The sequence below is a fragment of the Labrus bergylta genome, chromosome 19 (assembly GCF_963930695.1).
Source record: "Labrus bergylta chromosome 19, fLabBer1.1, whole genome shotgun sequence".
NCBI classification, from domain to species: Eukaryota; Metazoa; Chordata; class Actinopteri; order Labriformes; family Labridae; genus Labrus; species Labrus bergylta.
The window spans coordinates 18,247,698-18,265,394 of record NC_089213.1 but is presented as its reverse complement, the minus strand read 5'-3'; the positions used below and the strand labels follow the sequence as shown (position 1 = coordinate 18,265,394).

General features: G+C 40.6%; 1 protein-coding gene across 2 annotated transcripts; it reads right to left on the bottom strand.

Moving 5' to 3' along the window:
* Positions 1-6,574: 6,574 nt before the first annotated feature.
* On the bottom strand, positions 6,575-16,022 carry LOC109982422 (catenin beta-1). 2 transcript variants are annotated; one of them, XM_020631627.3, is made up of 17 exons: positions 15,867-16,022; positions 14,829-14,878; positions 14,261-14,470; positions 13,903-14,153; positions 13,521-13,759; positions 11,663-11,864; positions 11,408-11,552; positions 10,024-10,127; positions 9,624-9,758; positions 9,265-9,468; positions 8,990-9,148; positions 8,778-8,897; positions 8,519-8,669; positions 8,282-8,403; positions 8,070-8,130; positions 7,642-7,837; positions 6,575-7,533 (listed from the first exon to the last, which is right to left on the bottom strand). In XM_020631627.3, the coding sequence occupies exons 2-16, from the start codon at positions 14,839-14,841 to the stop codon at positions 7,647-7,649; spliced, it is 2,307 nt and encodes a 768-aa protein (XP_020487283.1). In that variant the 5' UTR covers positions 14,842-14,878; positions 15,867-16,022; the 3' UTR covers positions 6,575-7,533; positions 7,642-7,646. The 2 variants fall into 2 exon arrangements, with proteins under 2 accessions (XP_020487283.1, XP_020487284.1); XM_020631628.3 differs by lacking the exon at positions 15,867-16,022 and adding an exon at positions 15,543-15,689.
* Between the last annotated feature and the right edge of the window lie 1,675 nt (positions 16,023-17,697).

Below are 17,697 nucleotides of genomic sequence, written 5' to 3'. Positions count from 1 at the left end.
AATTGAAGTTGAGATATTGAACTGAGCCATCAGTAAACGTGTCAAGTAAGTACAGAAACACAGGTCACCTGAGAGAGAGGCGGACCGAGGAGCAGAGATACTTGATCTGAGTGTATTAAGTTTGAAATGTACATTACTTGAGAGAAATATTTACCAGCAATAATTTAAATTAAAACTTCTTAGATTACAAATATAGAGCTTTTTTGTACTGTTGAGTTTGCTCTGAATACTTTTGTTTTAGACTCAGAGAAATAACTTTCTCTGGATGACTGTTGTTGGCATTTTCACTTTTGTGTGTGTGTTTAAAAGATCAAACGATTCATACATTGTAATGTAAAGACATCAGTTTGGTTTCAGAGAAATATAATAAGCGTTTGCTTTTATTATTTCAGCACATTATTGATAAAAAAATGTACATTTGTGGCAAGACTTTGAAGATGCTTTAAGTCTGAATATTTCTTGGTTTCCTTTAACAAGGTAGTTAGTTCCACCCGTGTATTTGTTATATGTTAATGTATATTACTGTTTTATTCTAATCTTGTTTTTGCATAAATAAAGAATACAACTTGAAAACAAGGGTCAGTTACTTAGGCTATATTTTCTTTTTAAAATAAATCAAAAGTCAAAATGTGATGCTTGTGACAAATAGTTTCTTATATTCAGACATATAGACTCAAAATAAACTTGTAAATGGACCATTTAATGCCAGCTAATCATTTATATATATTCTTGAGTCATAATAGTCACAGTAGAGCATGGACATATCTAAACCTATCATATATTTTGTATTCAAATCTGCAATCTGCTATTCATTTATAGAACTAAAAAATATATATATTTTAAATGTCTTTAATTTAAGTGTCTCTAAAGCAGCTTTCTTGTACTGTGTGTGACAGGAGTCCTGAAGCTACCAGGCAGAGCCAGGCCGTGTCTGTCTTCTGCAAAGTTCAGAGACCAGAACCGAACACAGACGAAAACATCTCTGCTTTCAAAATGAATGACTTTAGAGATGCGTTCAGTGGGATGAAGTGGGCAGATGTAGTTTCCTACCTTGATGAGACCATCGCTGGTCTGTTGGCTGACCCAGCCCACCCTCCACCTCCACCTCCTGATGTCCCTGCTGGGTTTGAGCCCAATGCTCACCCACAGGAAGAAAAGAGTCAGGATATAGAGAGTGAAGAGCACCTGCTCTTTGAAACAGGTTTAGATCTGTCTGACATGCTGAGCCCCACGGGTAGTCCCTGGTTGCAGTTTGGAAGTCTGTATATGGAAGACACCCAGCAGCTTGAAGACCTGCATGGTCAGGAAGGTGATCACATCCAGGAGCAGGTAAGAAACTCCAAAGTGGTTAATGAAAGGTCATTATAAAGTGATCAACACATTTCTTTATACAGATGTTTGTCAGGAGAAGATTGAGACCAGTTCTCCTCAAATGTATTGCTCCAAGTGGTGCTTTGAAAGTCGCAGCTGAAACTTTATGATTGATCCCTGAAAGATATTCCAGAAACAATCACTGTAAAAAAAAAAAAAAGTCTTGTTGGAAGTATAGCCACATAAACTGTTTTTTGCTTTAAAACAAAACAACAACCCCAAAACATTTAGTTTGAACATTAAAGTTTAGTAGTTAAATATTCGCACTGATCTGCTTCTTTCTCTTTTTGTTCTTCTGATGGTAAACCTTCACTCTCTCTCCACAGTACCTGCCCTGTGAGATGCCTGTTGGGGATGATCCTCCTGCTGCAGAGGCAGCCCCCATCAGTTATCCTGATGCTGCTCCACAAGAAGTAAGACCCCCCAGTTAGCATGTCACATTTTCATCTTCTTTCATCATCAGTGAAAATAAAGACATCTGATGGACACCAGTGAAGCTCACCTAACCTCTATTTCTGTGCTTGTGTTTGCAGTGTAATGTGGAACCATTGACACCGTCAGACGGCCTTGAGCCAAACACCAAGCGTATCCGAGTGATGTAAGTAACACAGACACATAAGAAGGCCCACTGAGTTTCTTGTTATTTTGTTTTCTCTTACAAACTTTTCCTGTTATTTAACGTTTTGTATCTGCCCTCCTTTTCTCTGTGTAGTTCTCCGGATCTGTTGAGTGAGTTTCGAGCATCAAACGCGAGGCCGACTCCTCCTGTCTCTGCTGCTCTTCCTTTCAGCCCCTGCAACTCGAGGTATGTTTGGGTCAAAGTACATTTTTTTGACGACTGGCTTAATATATACATGTTTTAATATCACATTAATTTAAATGTCTATCATAATACTTCATGAATAATTGTGCAACTTAAGTGTATATAATAAAGCAGCACAAAGGATGAGGTCAAATTGTGCTCATGTCGTCATATTGTTTGAAAAAAGAGTGACATGAGGAGTAACATCAGCTCTCACTGGTGTTTTTATTGAATGATAGAAAAAGACGTTTCAAGCATATCCGAGTGATGTTAGTAACACAGACACATACTGAATGTAAGAACACAAAGGCCCACAGAGTTTTTTTGTTTTCTCTTACAAACTTTTCCTGTTATTTAACGTTTTGTATCTGCCCTCCTTTTCTCTGTGTAGTTCTGCAGATCTGTTGAGTGAGTTTCGAGCATCAATCTCGAGGCCGACTCCTCCTGTCTCTGCTGCTCTTCCTTTCAGCTTCTGCTACTCAAGGTATGTTTGGGTCAAAGTACATTTTTTCTACATTTTGACGACTGGCCTAATATATAATTTTTTTAATATCACATTAATTTGTCTCTCAGGTGTTGCTTACTTTGAAGTGTCTGTAGAATATTTAGAAATAAAGCAGCACAGAAGATGAGGTCAAAATGTGCTCATGTCGTCATTTGTGCCTCACTGGTGTTTTTATTGAATGATAGAAAAAGACAGCGGGAAAGCACTGAAGACGCAAACAGGACTTATGTGAAGAAGCCTCCGAACGCCTTCATGTTGTACATGAAAGAGCAGAGACCAAATGTCCCTGCTGAAATCCTGGAAAGAGGAAGTGCAGAAGTGAACGTGTTCCTCGGGCAGACTGTAAGTGTTTTTTGTAAAGTTAACATCCTCACAGTAAATAAATGAACTGTGGGAGTTTGTTCATTAGAACTACACTCAGTGTGTTTGTGTGCTCACCAACAATGTGCTTTCCACAGTGGAGGTCTCTGTCCAAGGACGAGCAGGCCAGATATTACCTACAGGCTGATATGGAGAGCTGCCTTCACTCTCAGCTGCACCCTGAGTGGACCACAAGAGACAATTATGTAAGTCCACGCTTCTCACACACAGCAACACAACTGCCTCATGTTTACAACAAAACAACAATAGAAGCATGATAACAGATGGAAAATGGTTTTAACATTGTTGTTGTTGTTGTTGTTTTTGTTTAGGGCAAAAAGACGAAGAGAATGAGGAGGAGGAGAGCTCAAAATGTGGCTCCAAAAGAAGGTACAAAAAGATCTTTGTTTTTTAATCACAATATATTATCAGTATAACATATTAGGTAACATATTGTTTAACATACATTTAAGAAGCAGCATGATGTATTTAAAGTGCAGAAAGACTTAACAGTGATTTTGTTTTATTTATCTAGTGATGGAGGTGGTGCAGTCTTCCTCGTCACAGTCCCCAGTGATGGATGCTCCTCCCATGCTGATGGAGGTCACGGATCCTTCCACCTCTCAAACAGGGGTTCTAGGAATGAAGCCTTTGCAGAACGTGCTTGTGCTGCAGACAGATGTGACGGGGCAGACGGTGCTGGTGCAGCTTCCAGACATCCAGACCCCGCTCAGTGTTTCTGTTTGCCGTGGTTGTTGTCTGCCGCAGGTGTTCATGGCCTCCGCTGGGACTCTGATGGCTTGAGCCGCTTTAATTCTCCTCATTTCTTTAAAAAAGGGCTGTTATTCATGCTCTTATGTTCTTTGTTTGTTTGAGTTTTTGTCTGTCTGTTGTGTGAAAGTTATCAAACCTTCATAAAAATGAATAAAATGATAACTTCATATAGTTCTGGTTTGCTCGACTTTGTTCTGTCCAACTTGATTTCAACCTCGTTCTTTGACTATCAGCAAGGACCAAAGCTGATTTTACTTAACAACCCTTCTTTCTTCACCAAAGCATTTTTTTAAACAAGTTACTATATATATAAACTACGATGTTTCCAGAAGATCAATTTGACTGAAACATGTTGGCTGTCCAACACAAAGAAAAAGAGGGTAGTTATATGCACATTACATAGGTGCAGGGCAAAAACAACAGACTGAGGAAGAAGATATGCATGCACACTTGCTCAAATGCCACAAACTTTTTATTCCATCAAAATCACAACATTTGACTAGAGGTCTTCTTCGTGTGATAAAGTTATCACCTTCCTCTTCTTCCTCTGTCCAACACAAAACATTAACAGTGATTTCATAAACTAGAGTTTTTTTCATTTGGCACTGCAGTTCAAGATGGAACAAGTTTGATTTCCTTGGCTATCTTTACATCATTTTAAGATGAAGAGAGAGAGAGCTGAAGTGTGGGCTCAAGAGGAATGAAAAGTGCAAACAGGGAGATTCAATCGATCAATGAGCTCTACCAGAAGAAACAGACGAGGGCTGCAGTTAATTAACCAACTGAAAGATGTTTCACATGTCTTTCTAAATGTGAGCATGTGCTGCTTTCCTGTCATTCGTGATATTAAACAAAGAGTCCTTGGTTTGAGGAATGTTTTTTTTTTGGATAAACAAAGCAGTTTGAAGACTTACCTTCAGGCTGTGGGAAGTTGTTGGAGAGATTTTCAATGATCAGATCGACTGAATATGAAAACAATCATTGGTTCAGCATCCCTTCCTGTGAAATGTGCTCTCTGATTCACTATTAAAAAAATGAAATTTAAGTTTCTTGCCACATGTGAGAATCGGTAAAATAATTTTGGGGTGTTTTAATTATATCTCATATCAATGAGTCATTTCTGATCTCTGAACGAGAGTCCTGCTCACTTTCTGTGTGAAGACAGTTCATTCATCGAGGATTAATGATGACTGACGGGGACAAATAGCAAAGATCAATGAATGAGCACAGCAGTCAATGACTGTCTGCTGTCAGTTTTTATGTTGTTGAGAGAAGTCACTGTCCCCAGATCACATCTGGATATGATCCATGACCCACACTTTCCACACCTTGAATACAGATAAAGCTCATGTCCCGTAGTGTATAAAGAAAATGAACACATTCAAGTTTGACTAAATTGATACCTCTTACTTTAAATCTAAAGATATATTTTCAAATATCTCTACTCTGAAACAATGGAAAGCCTTCATGTTGCTGCTTTGTTTTAATGATGTTCTCTGAAGGTCACATCAGATTCTCTGACCTTCCAACAATCAATGACTATTTCATTAAAGAGTCACTTCTATCCTTCTTATTGATTTGTTGTCGTAATGTTTTCTCGTATGTCTTTGTTTACCCTCACTCATATTCAGGCACTGATATGTTGCATTCGTCCAGTTGCGATGACTCGTGTTCCTGACTGTTTTATTTGAGATTTTAGCACTAAGGACTTTTTCAATCCAAAAAATCATAACGTGTATGAGAGTATCAGATGAATGTACAAAAAGTGTGAACGTAAAACCTCCTTTGGAAAAGGAAAAGTTTTAAATTGGGAAAACTTTCTCTTAATTGTAAAATTCAAAATTGGTTTTAAAACACAAAACAGCAGGTAAAACTGAAGGAACCTTGAACGCAGTGACGGCTAAGTATTTCGTTTGGAAGTCGATACAATGAGGATGGAGTAGATCAAATGATCAAGAGTCAGGCTAAGATTCGGATAGCAGTGAATTCGCTTTTGTGCAGAAAACAAGTATTTATACAGACTTACAGTATACGTAACTGATCTCTGAACACTTTGATTTTTTAAATTTAATTTATATAAAAAGTGGAGACTCCTGCAAAAGAAGATGCAGTCTTTTAGAGACATAGCATTAACACTATACTTGATTTACATATTGGAAACACTGATTTCCAAGCCAGCAGGGAGCTCTATCCATAGACTGTAAATATTAACTAACCCATGACTTTCACCATGTTAGCAACAGCTCCAGTCAACCAGCTGAGCCAAGCACCCCTTCAACATTCAACTCTCCTGTCAGAGTTCACAAACACATGCATTACTTACTTTTTGGGACACTTGTGCCTTTATTGGAGCTGGACAGGAAGTATTGGGATGAGGAAGCGGGGGATGACACCAAGCCAAAGGGCAGAGGTTGGATTTGGAGCCCACGGCTTCTGCCATGAGGTCTACAGCCTCTGAGGACTTATTACAGCTAGACCATCCAGTGAGTGCACCTACTCAAAATAATCTCAATCAATTAAGTAGACATGGTCAGCTTCATGTTCCTGTTGCACTCTTTTAAATCAGATTTTTGTAGCTCATTTATTCGAGTACCTATTATGACTTTAAATTTGATCAATTGGGTATCTGCATAGTGGGACAAATCTGAGGTGGGGCTTTAGATGCATTGATTTCATTCCTGCATGATGTTGAAAGGTCCTGTCTGAGTACATGATCTCTACACCACAAAGAAAGACGGACAGAGGACACGAGAGACACCAAATGAAATAAAATGCCATTTTATTGTTCAGCCGTGTCATAACCTCGTCTCCAAAATAAGCACAGCAGGACTACACCTGGTTCATCAACCTAGCTACCTTTGATAGCACATAAAACTGGGTTTTATTCAACCACCAATGATAGCATTAAAGACTTTTCTATCAGACATCCAATGATAGCATACAAAATAGTTGTTAACCTACCAGTGATACTGTATATAAAACACTTGTCTCTAGATTTATCCCCAAGCCCACCCTCAATTTCACCCACAACCCCTCTTTAGAACATTTGTGACACTGACATACTTTATGCTTCAACAAGCACATATTAAGAATGCATAATTCTCCATTTTTGAGATTATAAAAAAAACTACACAATGTTACACTTTAAGTCAGAGTACAATTCAACTGATTATTAGTGTTCTACACATTCAGCCATTAACCAAAGGAACATTGTATAATATCACTATAACTTAACACTACATGTAATATACGTTTTAAAAAATAAAAATTACAAATGATTAGCATTGAAGAGAAAATGAAGATGGCTAGTGTGAAGGCAAGCTGGGTCAGTACCATAACAGAGAATGAGTAATACAAAAAGAAATAAAAAAATAGAATAAGAAAAAATAGAAACAAAAAACTGATAATAATACAGGCAAGGCTAAACAAATGTGTGTTTCAAACTCTTAAGCTCCACCTCATGTGCACTCATCCATTTAGGTAACCTGCTCCAAGACTTCCATTTTGTGATTCCACATCTCTCTGATACTTTAACCCCCCCCCCCCCTTTCTCGACTTGCTTGAACATTCCCATGGCAACCATCTTCTTTGTTTTTTCTTGTGTCAGGCACTTTCCAAGACCCCTTATTTCTCTCTTTACCTTCAACAACTCCACAAGTCAATCATAACGCTGATTCAGACAACACAGGCCAATCACAATGCAGGTTCTAGTAGAATACAACTGTAAAGGAGAACAAAACATTTTTTTCCATCAGTGCTATTAATTAGATTATTACTTGAATACTTGAAATGTAAGAACTAGCGAGTTTTCTGTGGAGATGTGCCTTACCAATCCTACAGGTCGGTGTCAAACCAGGCCAGCTGGTTGCTGTCCATCAGGTCCTGGGTGTGGCCGAGGTCGGGCAGAGGATCGGTGTGATGACCCAGGTCGGGAAGAGTGTCGGCATGGTAGTCAGCACCCTCCATCATTGGGTCCAAAAGACTGTCCTGGCCGTAGGCTGCTGGGTAAGCCCGGTAGGCCCCATCTGAAAGATAGATTTAAATGTTTTTAAAATAGCATATTTTTTCTCTTATCATAGTGTCTGGCCTGGATAGACACCAACCTGAAAATAATGACAAACATCACACAACATCCAATAGTTTCGATGTATTTTCTATCACTAAGTAAGATGCTCCGAAACACAGATTTACATAAACCATAGGGTGATGAAATACAAGATGAGGACCTCTTTCATTAGAGATAAAACAGGTACTCACCATCTGGCCTGTAAGCAAGAGGGTCTCCCTGAGCTCCCATATCCAGTCCCAGGTCTCCAGTCTATAAAAAGAAAAACAGCATCGGTGAAGACGTGGGTGTCCTTAGGCCAGATCTACTGGTTGTATGTATGGGATTGTAGAAGCTAAAAGAAACCTGCTAAAATATTGTAAATAAACCTAGCTACAGCCGGTTTGTTTGTTTGTGCACATACCTCATTCCAGGCCATGGGCTCAGTCCTAAACAAAGAGCTGGTCAGCTCCACTGACAGCCGCTTCTTGTAGTCCTGGGGTTTGTCCTCAGACATGCGGAACAGGACAGCTGCAGCGTAGGTTGCTACAGGAGATAGAGCATGGTAACACAAGTCAAGTAAAGAAACAACAGTGGACGTGCAGACAGGCACAACCAAAATCTGAAATGTCTGCAGTATTATTTTGGCATGTGTACTCACCAACGCCCTCGTTACGGGAATGCAGCAGCTCAGTGAGGGGTGCAGTGGCTCCTTCAGCTTCAATCGCCTCTGCAGCTTCCTTGTCTTGAGCCAGCTCGCACAGCACACCTGCTGCCACACGCTGGATGTTCTCCACTGGAGAATACAGCAACTGGAGACAGTGGAGGAAGATGTTGAACACATTCATGAACATCCAGCTGTTCTGTGACGGCAGGGGTTTGTTTAGAGAGAACGTTTTCACACTGAGGGTTTAGATTACCTGGACAAAAAGTGGAATGGTGTTGAGTCCTCTAATGACAATTCTGTTGTGGACGTCCCGGGCCAGGATGTGCAGAGCTCCCGTGCAGCCCTCCACGATTTCCTCCATGCGCACACCCTCCTGTGTGCATAAAAGTAAGGGGAAAGAAGGTCAATAAAATACACTATTTTTCAAATGTTCAGCTGAAGAAAGCTTGAGGGTTTGTTACACACCACAAACTGCTGCTGGTTGCCTCCCATACTGGTACGCCTCTGGGTGTCCTGGTGGGCCCTGACAAGCAGCTGGACCAGCCGCGGGATAGCGCCCTGCTCACGCAGAGCGCTGTGGTTGGCTGGGCAAAGAGCCAGGTTGCGGATCAGACCAACTGTGGCCTAGATAGGAAGAAAATGTGAAATACTTAAGTGCTGGTAATCAATGGGGTCACTATTTACTGGTTGCTTGTCTGGGGGATATGTGTAGGTACAGAGAAAAAGAGATGACTAAGGACCTTGATTAGTGGCCAGTGGGACGGAGGGTGCAGAAGTTTGACCACCACAGGCAGACCATAATGTAGGCGCACGGCATTCTGGGCCATTTCAGCATCCTGATGGCGGGAAGTCAGGTGACGCAGGGCACAGACTGCCGGCTCTGTGATGTCCTCTCTGTCGCCGGCTCTGAGCACTGTTCGCACCAGAGCCTCAATGCCTCCAACCTTAAATGAGGAGGTCAATCAGTGGAATACGTACAGTTACATTTGAAGAAGAAAGGGGTTTAAATGGAATACATATTCTACATTTCACAGATACATAATAATGTGCAAAGGTTTACACGGAAGCATTTTGCAAAAGCTGTGTGTATATTATATACCTGGCAAACCATGAGTTTGTTACTGTAGTTGTTGCAGGTCAGGTTGGAGAGGATGCCAGCAGCACAAGTCACTACATTAATGTCATCACTGCCCAGCAGCTGGACCAGGGTCCCAAGGAGACCTTCCATTCCCTCCTGGAGAGCAGATGACAAGTAAGAAGGGAGAGAAGAAATTGCATAATTTAATATTAAATTGATTTAACAGATTGCCATGAAGTGACACCGTCTCAACAAAACTGGACCTATGTTTATAATTTTCCTGCTGCCATAAAAAATGGGCTGGTGTACCGCTATATTTTAGCTTTACCATAGAGACAATTTAACACATTTGCAACAACTCCTGAGCTTGAACCTGGGATTCATATGTTAGCATTTGTGACTACTGACGTTAGTGTTGTACCTGTTTAGTGGCAGCGTCTGAAAGATTCCTCAGAGTCCAGAGACAGTTCTGGACCAGACGCTGGCTTGGGTCTGTCAGGTGAAGCCCCAGTGCCTGCATGCCTCCTATCAACACAAATAAACATTCATTACATGGGAGGAATTTCACCTTAGAAGCAAAAAAACAACTACAATCATGTATCCAGGACTTGTAATAATGCAAATACTGCAAACCTCATTAACCAAATTATGTCCACAAAGGGATTTTGTATCAGCATAGGCCTCTGTACACATCACTACCATATCAATATCAATAATAATACAACTAGTTAGATTAACCTGATCATCCTCTTTTACTAAGAAAGTGCTTTTCTAATCTGAGTTCAAAAATCTTTAATATAAAATCGGCATCATTTAAATAACTGTATCCGTTACCCTCCATCAGAGACATCAACACAAATGTAATAGAAATCTTTCTCTGAAGTTTGCTATGAACGGAAACACATTTTTCTAATATGAGCTTAGACAATGATGAACACACAACAAACACACCGTTCATTTAGCTGTGTGTGTGTGTGTCAGTGCACTGGCTGCACGTGCAGCGCGTTGTGAGAGATTCCGACAAAACAAACAGGGCATTTGGGTTTTGGTACAATATCGTTTTTTGGACCGAACACAGTGCTCATTCACAGTTTGTTTACAGCTGCAGCTTAGAGCGGACTGGTAATGTTACACATTTTAAGTTTCTGGTTGAAGTTATTCACAGCCAAACAGCTGATGCCTACATGTTCATGCAGATGCAGTGAGTAGAAAGACATTCTTCAAAATGAAATGTCTAAGCTTTAAGAGATATTTAATAAAATTAAACTCACTTTTTTTTTCAAACAACTGAAGTAACTTCCTATTTGTACAACGGACCGATCTGCAATTCATTATGTCCAGAAATGTGAGGTGTGGTCCAAGCCGATCAGATGTTATCCATATTACAACTATTATCAACTGAGCTAAGAACACATCTTTTTTTTTTCTTTTTTTAAATGGTCAAGCTAAGAGAAGTGCCTGTTTTTTTTTGTTATTCACAAGGGGTAGCATGTTTTTTTTCCCTCACAGAAACCCCCTAAATCAACTGGGAAGTCATTCCTGATCTTCCTAATTCTTCGTCCACAAAAAGTCTGGACTTTTGCAATCTACTCAAAAAATAATGATAATGTGTTTCTCTTTGGGTCATATACCACACAGGCTAATCAGACTACATTCCGTTCTATTGGCACATTAGCCATAAAGATAGGCATCCTCTGTATACATTGAATGGGGGCCTTGCTTCCTGAATGGAAGCTACATTTCTTTCAATGTTTTTGCATTTTCATTGAATAAGGTTAACATCGTATTTGTGAGTTTGTACATACCAGCCTCTACAATGGCAGGCTTGTTGCTTGAGCAAACAGAGAGCACTTTAAGGACTCTGCTTGTGGTCCACAGCAGTTTCTCATATGTGAAGGTCCTCATGATGTTGACCAGGGCCTGGGGACCACCACTGGCCAGAATAATCAGCTGAAAGAAAGACACATCCATAAAGATGTTAACCAAGTGGTTTTGTCACTTACAAGAGGGAAAAATGATTTTAAGAGATTAAAAAAAAATACAAAGGTGATGTTCTGTACCTTGCTTTCCTGGTTGCCATATGCCAGAATTTGCAGGCAGTCAGTGGTGATTGCCAGGAACTTGACGTTGGTATTAGACAACAGGGCCACCATCTTCTGCAGTCCTCCAGCCAGGCGCACTGCCATCTTTGCTCCTTCCTGATGCAGCAACAGGTTGTGGAGTGTAGTGATGGCATAGAACAACACACTGTCCACGGGCGAGCTGGAAGAATATACAAACAAATGATCAGTATTTGAAAACTTTTAAAACAAGCTCAGACAGGTTTCCCTTCAATTAAGATAATGACAAGACACAACAACCACTAATCAATGCTTGGCTTCAGCAGTAATCAATCAGCTTTGTAAATCATACACTTCCTGGATGATAAATAATTGTAACATTAATGCAACATTTCACAGTACTAGAAGCAAAGATAAAAAGTATTTCTTTAAAACCAATGTTTTTAAAGACCTTTTGATGTTTTTTCTTGCACCTGGCAAGCAATTCTTAAGACAAACAATGGATCTTGGCAACTATTCATCACCACAGGCACACAAGCCGTCTGCCAGGGAGAGCCAACTGACCGACCTGCTACTCTCAACCACTATGCAGAGATAATATCTGTTATTTTGGAGAGCGGTGTCATTTTTGTATTTTACATTTTGTTATTTTTGGGCCTTTATTGGAGAGTCTGGACAGCGGATATCACTGAAAATTGTGTAGAGGAAGAGTGGAATATTACTTGAAGGAAAGGAGCCACCGGTCAGATTTGAATCTGGGTCGTCCTCTGAGGACTACAGCCTGTACTTGGGCCGCACAAACTAACCACTAGGCCACCAGCGGCCCGAGAACCGTGTCAGTTTAACACGGGTTTCCAACCTTTTTCCAACAGTTTTACACTTTAGAAGTTTAAAGAGCACTCAGGGAAAAGAAATCTGTAAATCTGATGGAACCTCAAAAGTGACTTACATTCATAGTTATGAAAGAAAAAATATGATTTTCCTATCAGGCTGGTTGGAAAATCAAGACTTCTACCAGCTTTCAACTTATTTCTTGTCTGTAGTCTTAATAAAATCAAGCAGTTTATCATCCCTCCATGCAACTGTTCATATCCTGTATGTAAGTGCAGTAATACGATTCCAAGTTCAAAATCAAAGACACACAAGGGAATCCAACAGGTCGCAACTCGCCAGCCAGTTAATTGTTTTGTCTGTGTGCTTCGGCTTTCATGGAGAATACAAAGAGCAAAGTAAAGAGGTAGACCTTTTAACAGTTTCAAATCAGTCACATTGTGGAGTTGTCTGTTGTTTAGGAGTAGAGCTCAGTCAGGACAGACAGAGGTGGTTATTTCAGATAATAGACATGTTTTTTTTATTTTCCTGCAGCAACGGGAAAAGTCCTTAAAACACTGGTAGTCTAATGTTGCTGATTTGTTGCGACTGTCAGGCCGTGGTTCAGTTTTACCACAAACTGCTACCATCTTTTCTTTTGACCAGAAACATTGTTGGCCTTTATTGACATTGTTTTTATAAACCCATAACATAGTGAAAGAGAACTGGACAGAGATGGGTTGTGGGAGAGTCTAAGACTCTCAAATGAATATTAGATAGTTGAAATATGCCTCTGATTAAAGCTTACTGGATATATGCAAGTCAAACACCACCATGTCTGGCAAATTAGCAGGATGAAATAGAGAAAGGCTGTTAGTGGTATTAGGACTCATCGTGTGATCTTCTAGGTATTGATAGACTCCAGTATTGTCAAACTAAACTAATTTGAGCTGTAGTGAAATGTGAAGAAATCCCCAACTGGATGTGGGCACACAAATAAACTCATCACACATACAGTAAAACATCCACAAGATCTACAGTTTCTCACCCCAGCATCTTGACCAGGGCAGGGATGCCTCCAGACTTGAAGATTGCGAGGAGCCCCTCACGATGATGGGAGAGGTTGTGCAAGGTGCCAGCAGAGCAGCGAGCCGTCTCTACATCACCAGTGTTCTGCATGGCACGAACAACCGCCGAAACCATCTGCGGGGAGCGCATCAGAGCGTGGCGCGATGCCTCCTTCTTTGACAGCTGATGCACCATTACAGCTGCTTTGTTCACAACAACCTAAGACGGAGACAACATTTGTTACAAACGCAGTTTAGAAATCAGTGTAAGCCGCTTTCTTTACATGGAACTGTGTTGAATTACGCAACAGTTACACTTAGATGTCATTTGGAGTTCACACATTCATTCATTCGTTTACAAACCTGGTCCTCGTCGTTGAGCAGTTTGGTGAGCTCAGGAATGGCACGAGTTGCCAGCTCAGCGTCATCTTGATAGTTAATGAGGTTGACCACTGCATGCTTCAGCATCTGAGAGGGCTCTGCCAGCCGCTGCACCGCTGTTGGGTGGGTGGCATCCAGCTGTGTGGGTGGGATCTGGATACCCTCCTCCAAGGTTTCAGGGAACATGGCAGCACGCACACGTTGGGCACGGGTCATGGCATATCCCTCAATGTCTGCAACACCACGAGATAACAAACATTTGCCAGAGATATTACATTTATTCAGAAGTTGCTATAACAATGCTGCAAATACGAGGATGCGTTTCAGCATTTTTATAAACCTGTAGGCTCAGGAGTGAAGGGCTGGTTGAACTCCCAATCGTACAGGGCTGGGTCATCATCCTCAACATCAGGGTTCCCCTTGCCGCTCAGAGATGGTGCTGTGGTGGTGACTCCAGACTGGATGCCTGAATCCAGGTAAGACTGCTGCTGCCACTGGCTCACTGCAATCTTGCTGTCCCCCATTGCCATGTCCAGCTCCATCAAATCAGCTACACAAAGGAAGCAAAAAGGAAAACACTTTTACTCACTCCATCTTAATTTATCAAGCCAAGATAATTATCAGAGATTTGTAAGGTTCAAATTACTTTCAACATAATGTTTAGTAATCATTTCTACCTTCCACGTTTTCATTCTGATGAGAAACTCAAATGTTACAGAGGTGGATTTATAACTACTCCTGATACCATGTGCTCACCTGGCTTCCATTTTCCTAATTTCGACAGCGTCTAACAAGGCCTTTGTAATCTCACACATCTGTATTCAAAGAATCTCTTCTGCATGCTAGTTAATGATCGTCTTTATATAACCTTGAGCAGAGATCTAGAAGATAAAGTTTTTCATACTTACACTGGGTAGCCATTGTTCTTGCCTGCCCTCAACCCGCACAGCAGATTTGTCTGTGTAGAAGAAGAAAAAAAGATCACACGGGGGGGAGGAGGGGGGGGAGAAAAAAATGAACAACTCGCACTCAACCTTGAGTTTTTGTTTGTCGCAGGCAAAACAAATCGAGAAGTTAAAAACGACACTTCAACGCGGTCTCCCGATAAGATGTTTGTCTTCTACCTGGGCCAGGCTCCTTCTGATTCAGACACTTGTTTGGCTACGAGGGGGGAAAAACCGAGCCTCCACCTCCAACTGAGAGAGCAGAGAGGTGGGTATTTCCAGGCCAGCGTGAACACAATTCACCATTCAGCGGCAAAGAACATCAAAGGCATATTTTTCTCCCCCTCCCCCTACCACGGCCAAGTTCCGACCCCGCAGCTTGGGTTTCCAATATGAGGAACTCCGCCCCGCAATCACTTCCATGGTGCCTCCTCTCATGTTAAGTCTGACTGCGAACGTAACAAGCTGCATAATCAACACTAAAAAAAACAAAAAAACCCCACAAACACTCCCTACGTAGATCACACAACACGTTTATGAGAAATGTTTGAAGCACATATTAGCCACCAGCAGTAGCTAACAGGTTGGCTAGCTTACCTAACGTGCCATGCTAACCCCCACCTTCGCTAGTTAGCTCACCAGCTAACATAAACAAACTCAATTTCGGGCTTTACTCACGGTGTCTAAAATGGTCACAAGGGTGCCGTGGCGCAATTGGGATAAAGCAGCAATCGCAGTCACGAATCAGTTCATTATGAAAATCGTGACTTTCAAGCTTCCCCTCCAAATGCTCAAGTCTGGTTTGATTAGCTTGGCTAACCAGGACGTATAAAAAAGTAGATCCAAGAGCCACCGTACGAAAACCTGCTGTGCTGCCAGCCAAATCAGAAAACCCCACCGGAGCCCCCTCCCAAGATAAAGATGATTTTTATCTGGTAAAGCAGACATTGACACGCAAAAAAACGTGGTATATTAATATAATAAACACATTATTTTTTTTACCAGAGTCGAGTGGCTCCTCCGTGGTTCTTGTCAGGGGGAATCTTCTCTTTTCTCTTGGCTGAAAATTGGAAAAGAGCTGCTAGGTGAACCACCCGTAGAAGTCCGAACCACACCCGCTGTAGCTCCGCCGAAGATGTTGCTTCCGCTTGTGCGAGCTAACACCAAGATGGCGAAGGTGAAAATACAGTATTCTGCCGCACTCGGAAAAATAGGGCGCCATTTTAAATAAAGTTTTAACATCGAAACCAGTGTTTTACATGGATTGCCGTATATTAATGTATTTATTATTTTTTAGGCCAGCCATCGATTATATTTGTGGGGTTCCAGTTGGTGTAGTTAAAATGTGTTAGATACTTGCTGTAGCGGGGAGGGCGAGGTGCATTCATTAGAGAGGAATGTGATTCATGAGCTGCTGAGATATGATAGAGGGACTCATTAACATGCAGTTTACTCAGGGACACAAGCGTTTGCCTAAACAGAGCAGGCCTCATCATGACTTAACATTTATCTTTAAAATCAAGCCTCGTTTGGGCTAAAATTGAGTTTGTTTGAGAACCACCTTTGTCTTTCACAATTCACACTTCCACACAATTTCATTGGGATAAACTGCAGTGACAAAGTGTAGAAAAACAAAACACAAGACCCACAAGTTAAAACCATATGAGAGACAGTGGATCATGGCTGAATATAATTTTTCAAGCAATTGAAACTCATTAATCACCTAAATTAAAAACAGCAAACAGTCAAAGATAAGACTGATTAATTGGAGAAAAAAAATCAATCAATGTCCACAGTCACATGGAGCTGTACTTGGTTTCAATGGTATTTTATTGTTTTGTCCGAGTTGTTGACACTCAACGCATCATTTGTGATAACTGTGATTTGAATCCAACACTAAATCATTTAAGTCAGACACACTGACTGCTATATCTGTTCTGCTTTTGTTGGTTTAATAAGGCTTGAAGCCCTGGTACATGTTATTTGAACCATTTGGTATGTGGACAATTATTCGTGAGCTTTCCTTATAGAAAAATGTAATGAGTATCCCTGTGCAGTAACAGACTGATTTCCAACATTCACTTCAAAACAAATAATTGTTCTTGTGCATCTACTTCAGCTTCAAGTTAAAAAAAAAAAACCCACAACAATTGGAGTGAACATTTGATTTACTTTGGCTATATATTAAAATGATTTATTGATATTGAATGAAAAGAGAATGTATCAGATGTAGAAGAATGCATGTTCATGTGGCTGCTCTGTACTATAGAGGGACAAAGACTTAAGTCATTGTGGACCTCTGTTACATGATACTTTCTAGAAATAGCCAATTAAACTTACTAATAGAAAATGTTCCAGTTATTATTATTACTATATATTTATTTATATTATGATCAAATCTCTGAAATATAGCCTAAAATGTGCAATTACATGAATACTTTGTTTACAAATGTGTGGGAAGATAAAACCCCAGAAATGAAATAATGTAAAGCTAAAACATTAAATGTCACCACAGTGATAGAGGCGTAAGGTAGCCTCACAAAAAATATTTGTTTGCCATCAGCAAAGTTCTCCTATTATCAGATGGGCAGATGTATTCACTTAAAAGAAATTCAGACCCTTCTCTGCATGTATATTATTTTTTTTGGCTGAATTATTCACTATTAAATCAGATAAGAATCTGCTTGACAGAAGCAGCCATAGTGCCTTCTCCAAGGAGAAAAACACAGAAATAACTTGAACAGATTGAAATGTCCTACGAGAAGGTCCACCATTAGCCTTCTGTTTCTGCCTGAGAAAGACTTCTTTCTTTACAAATACCACAAATGCCTAT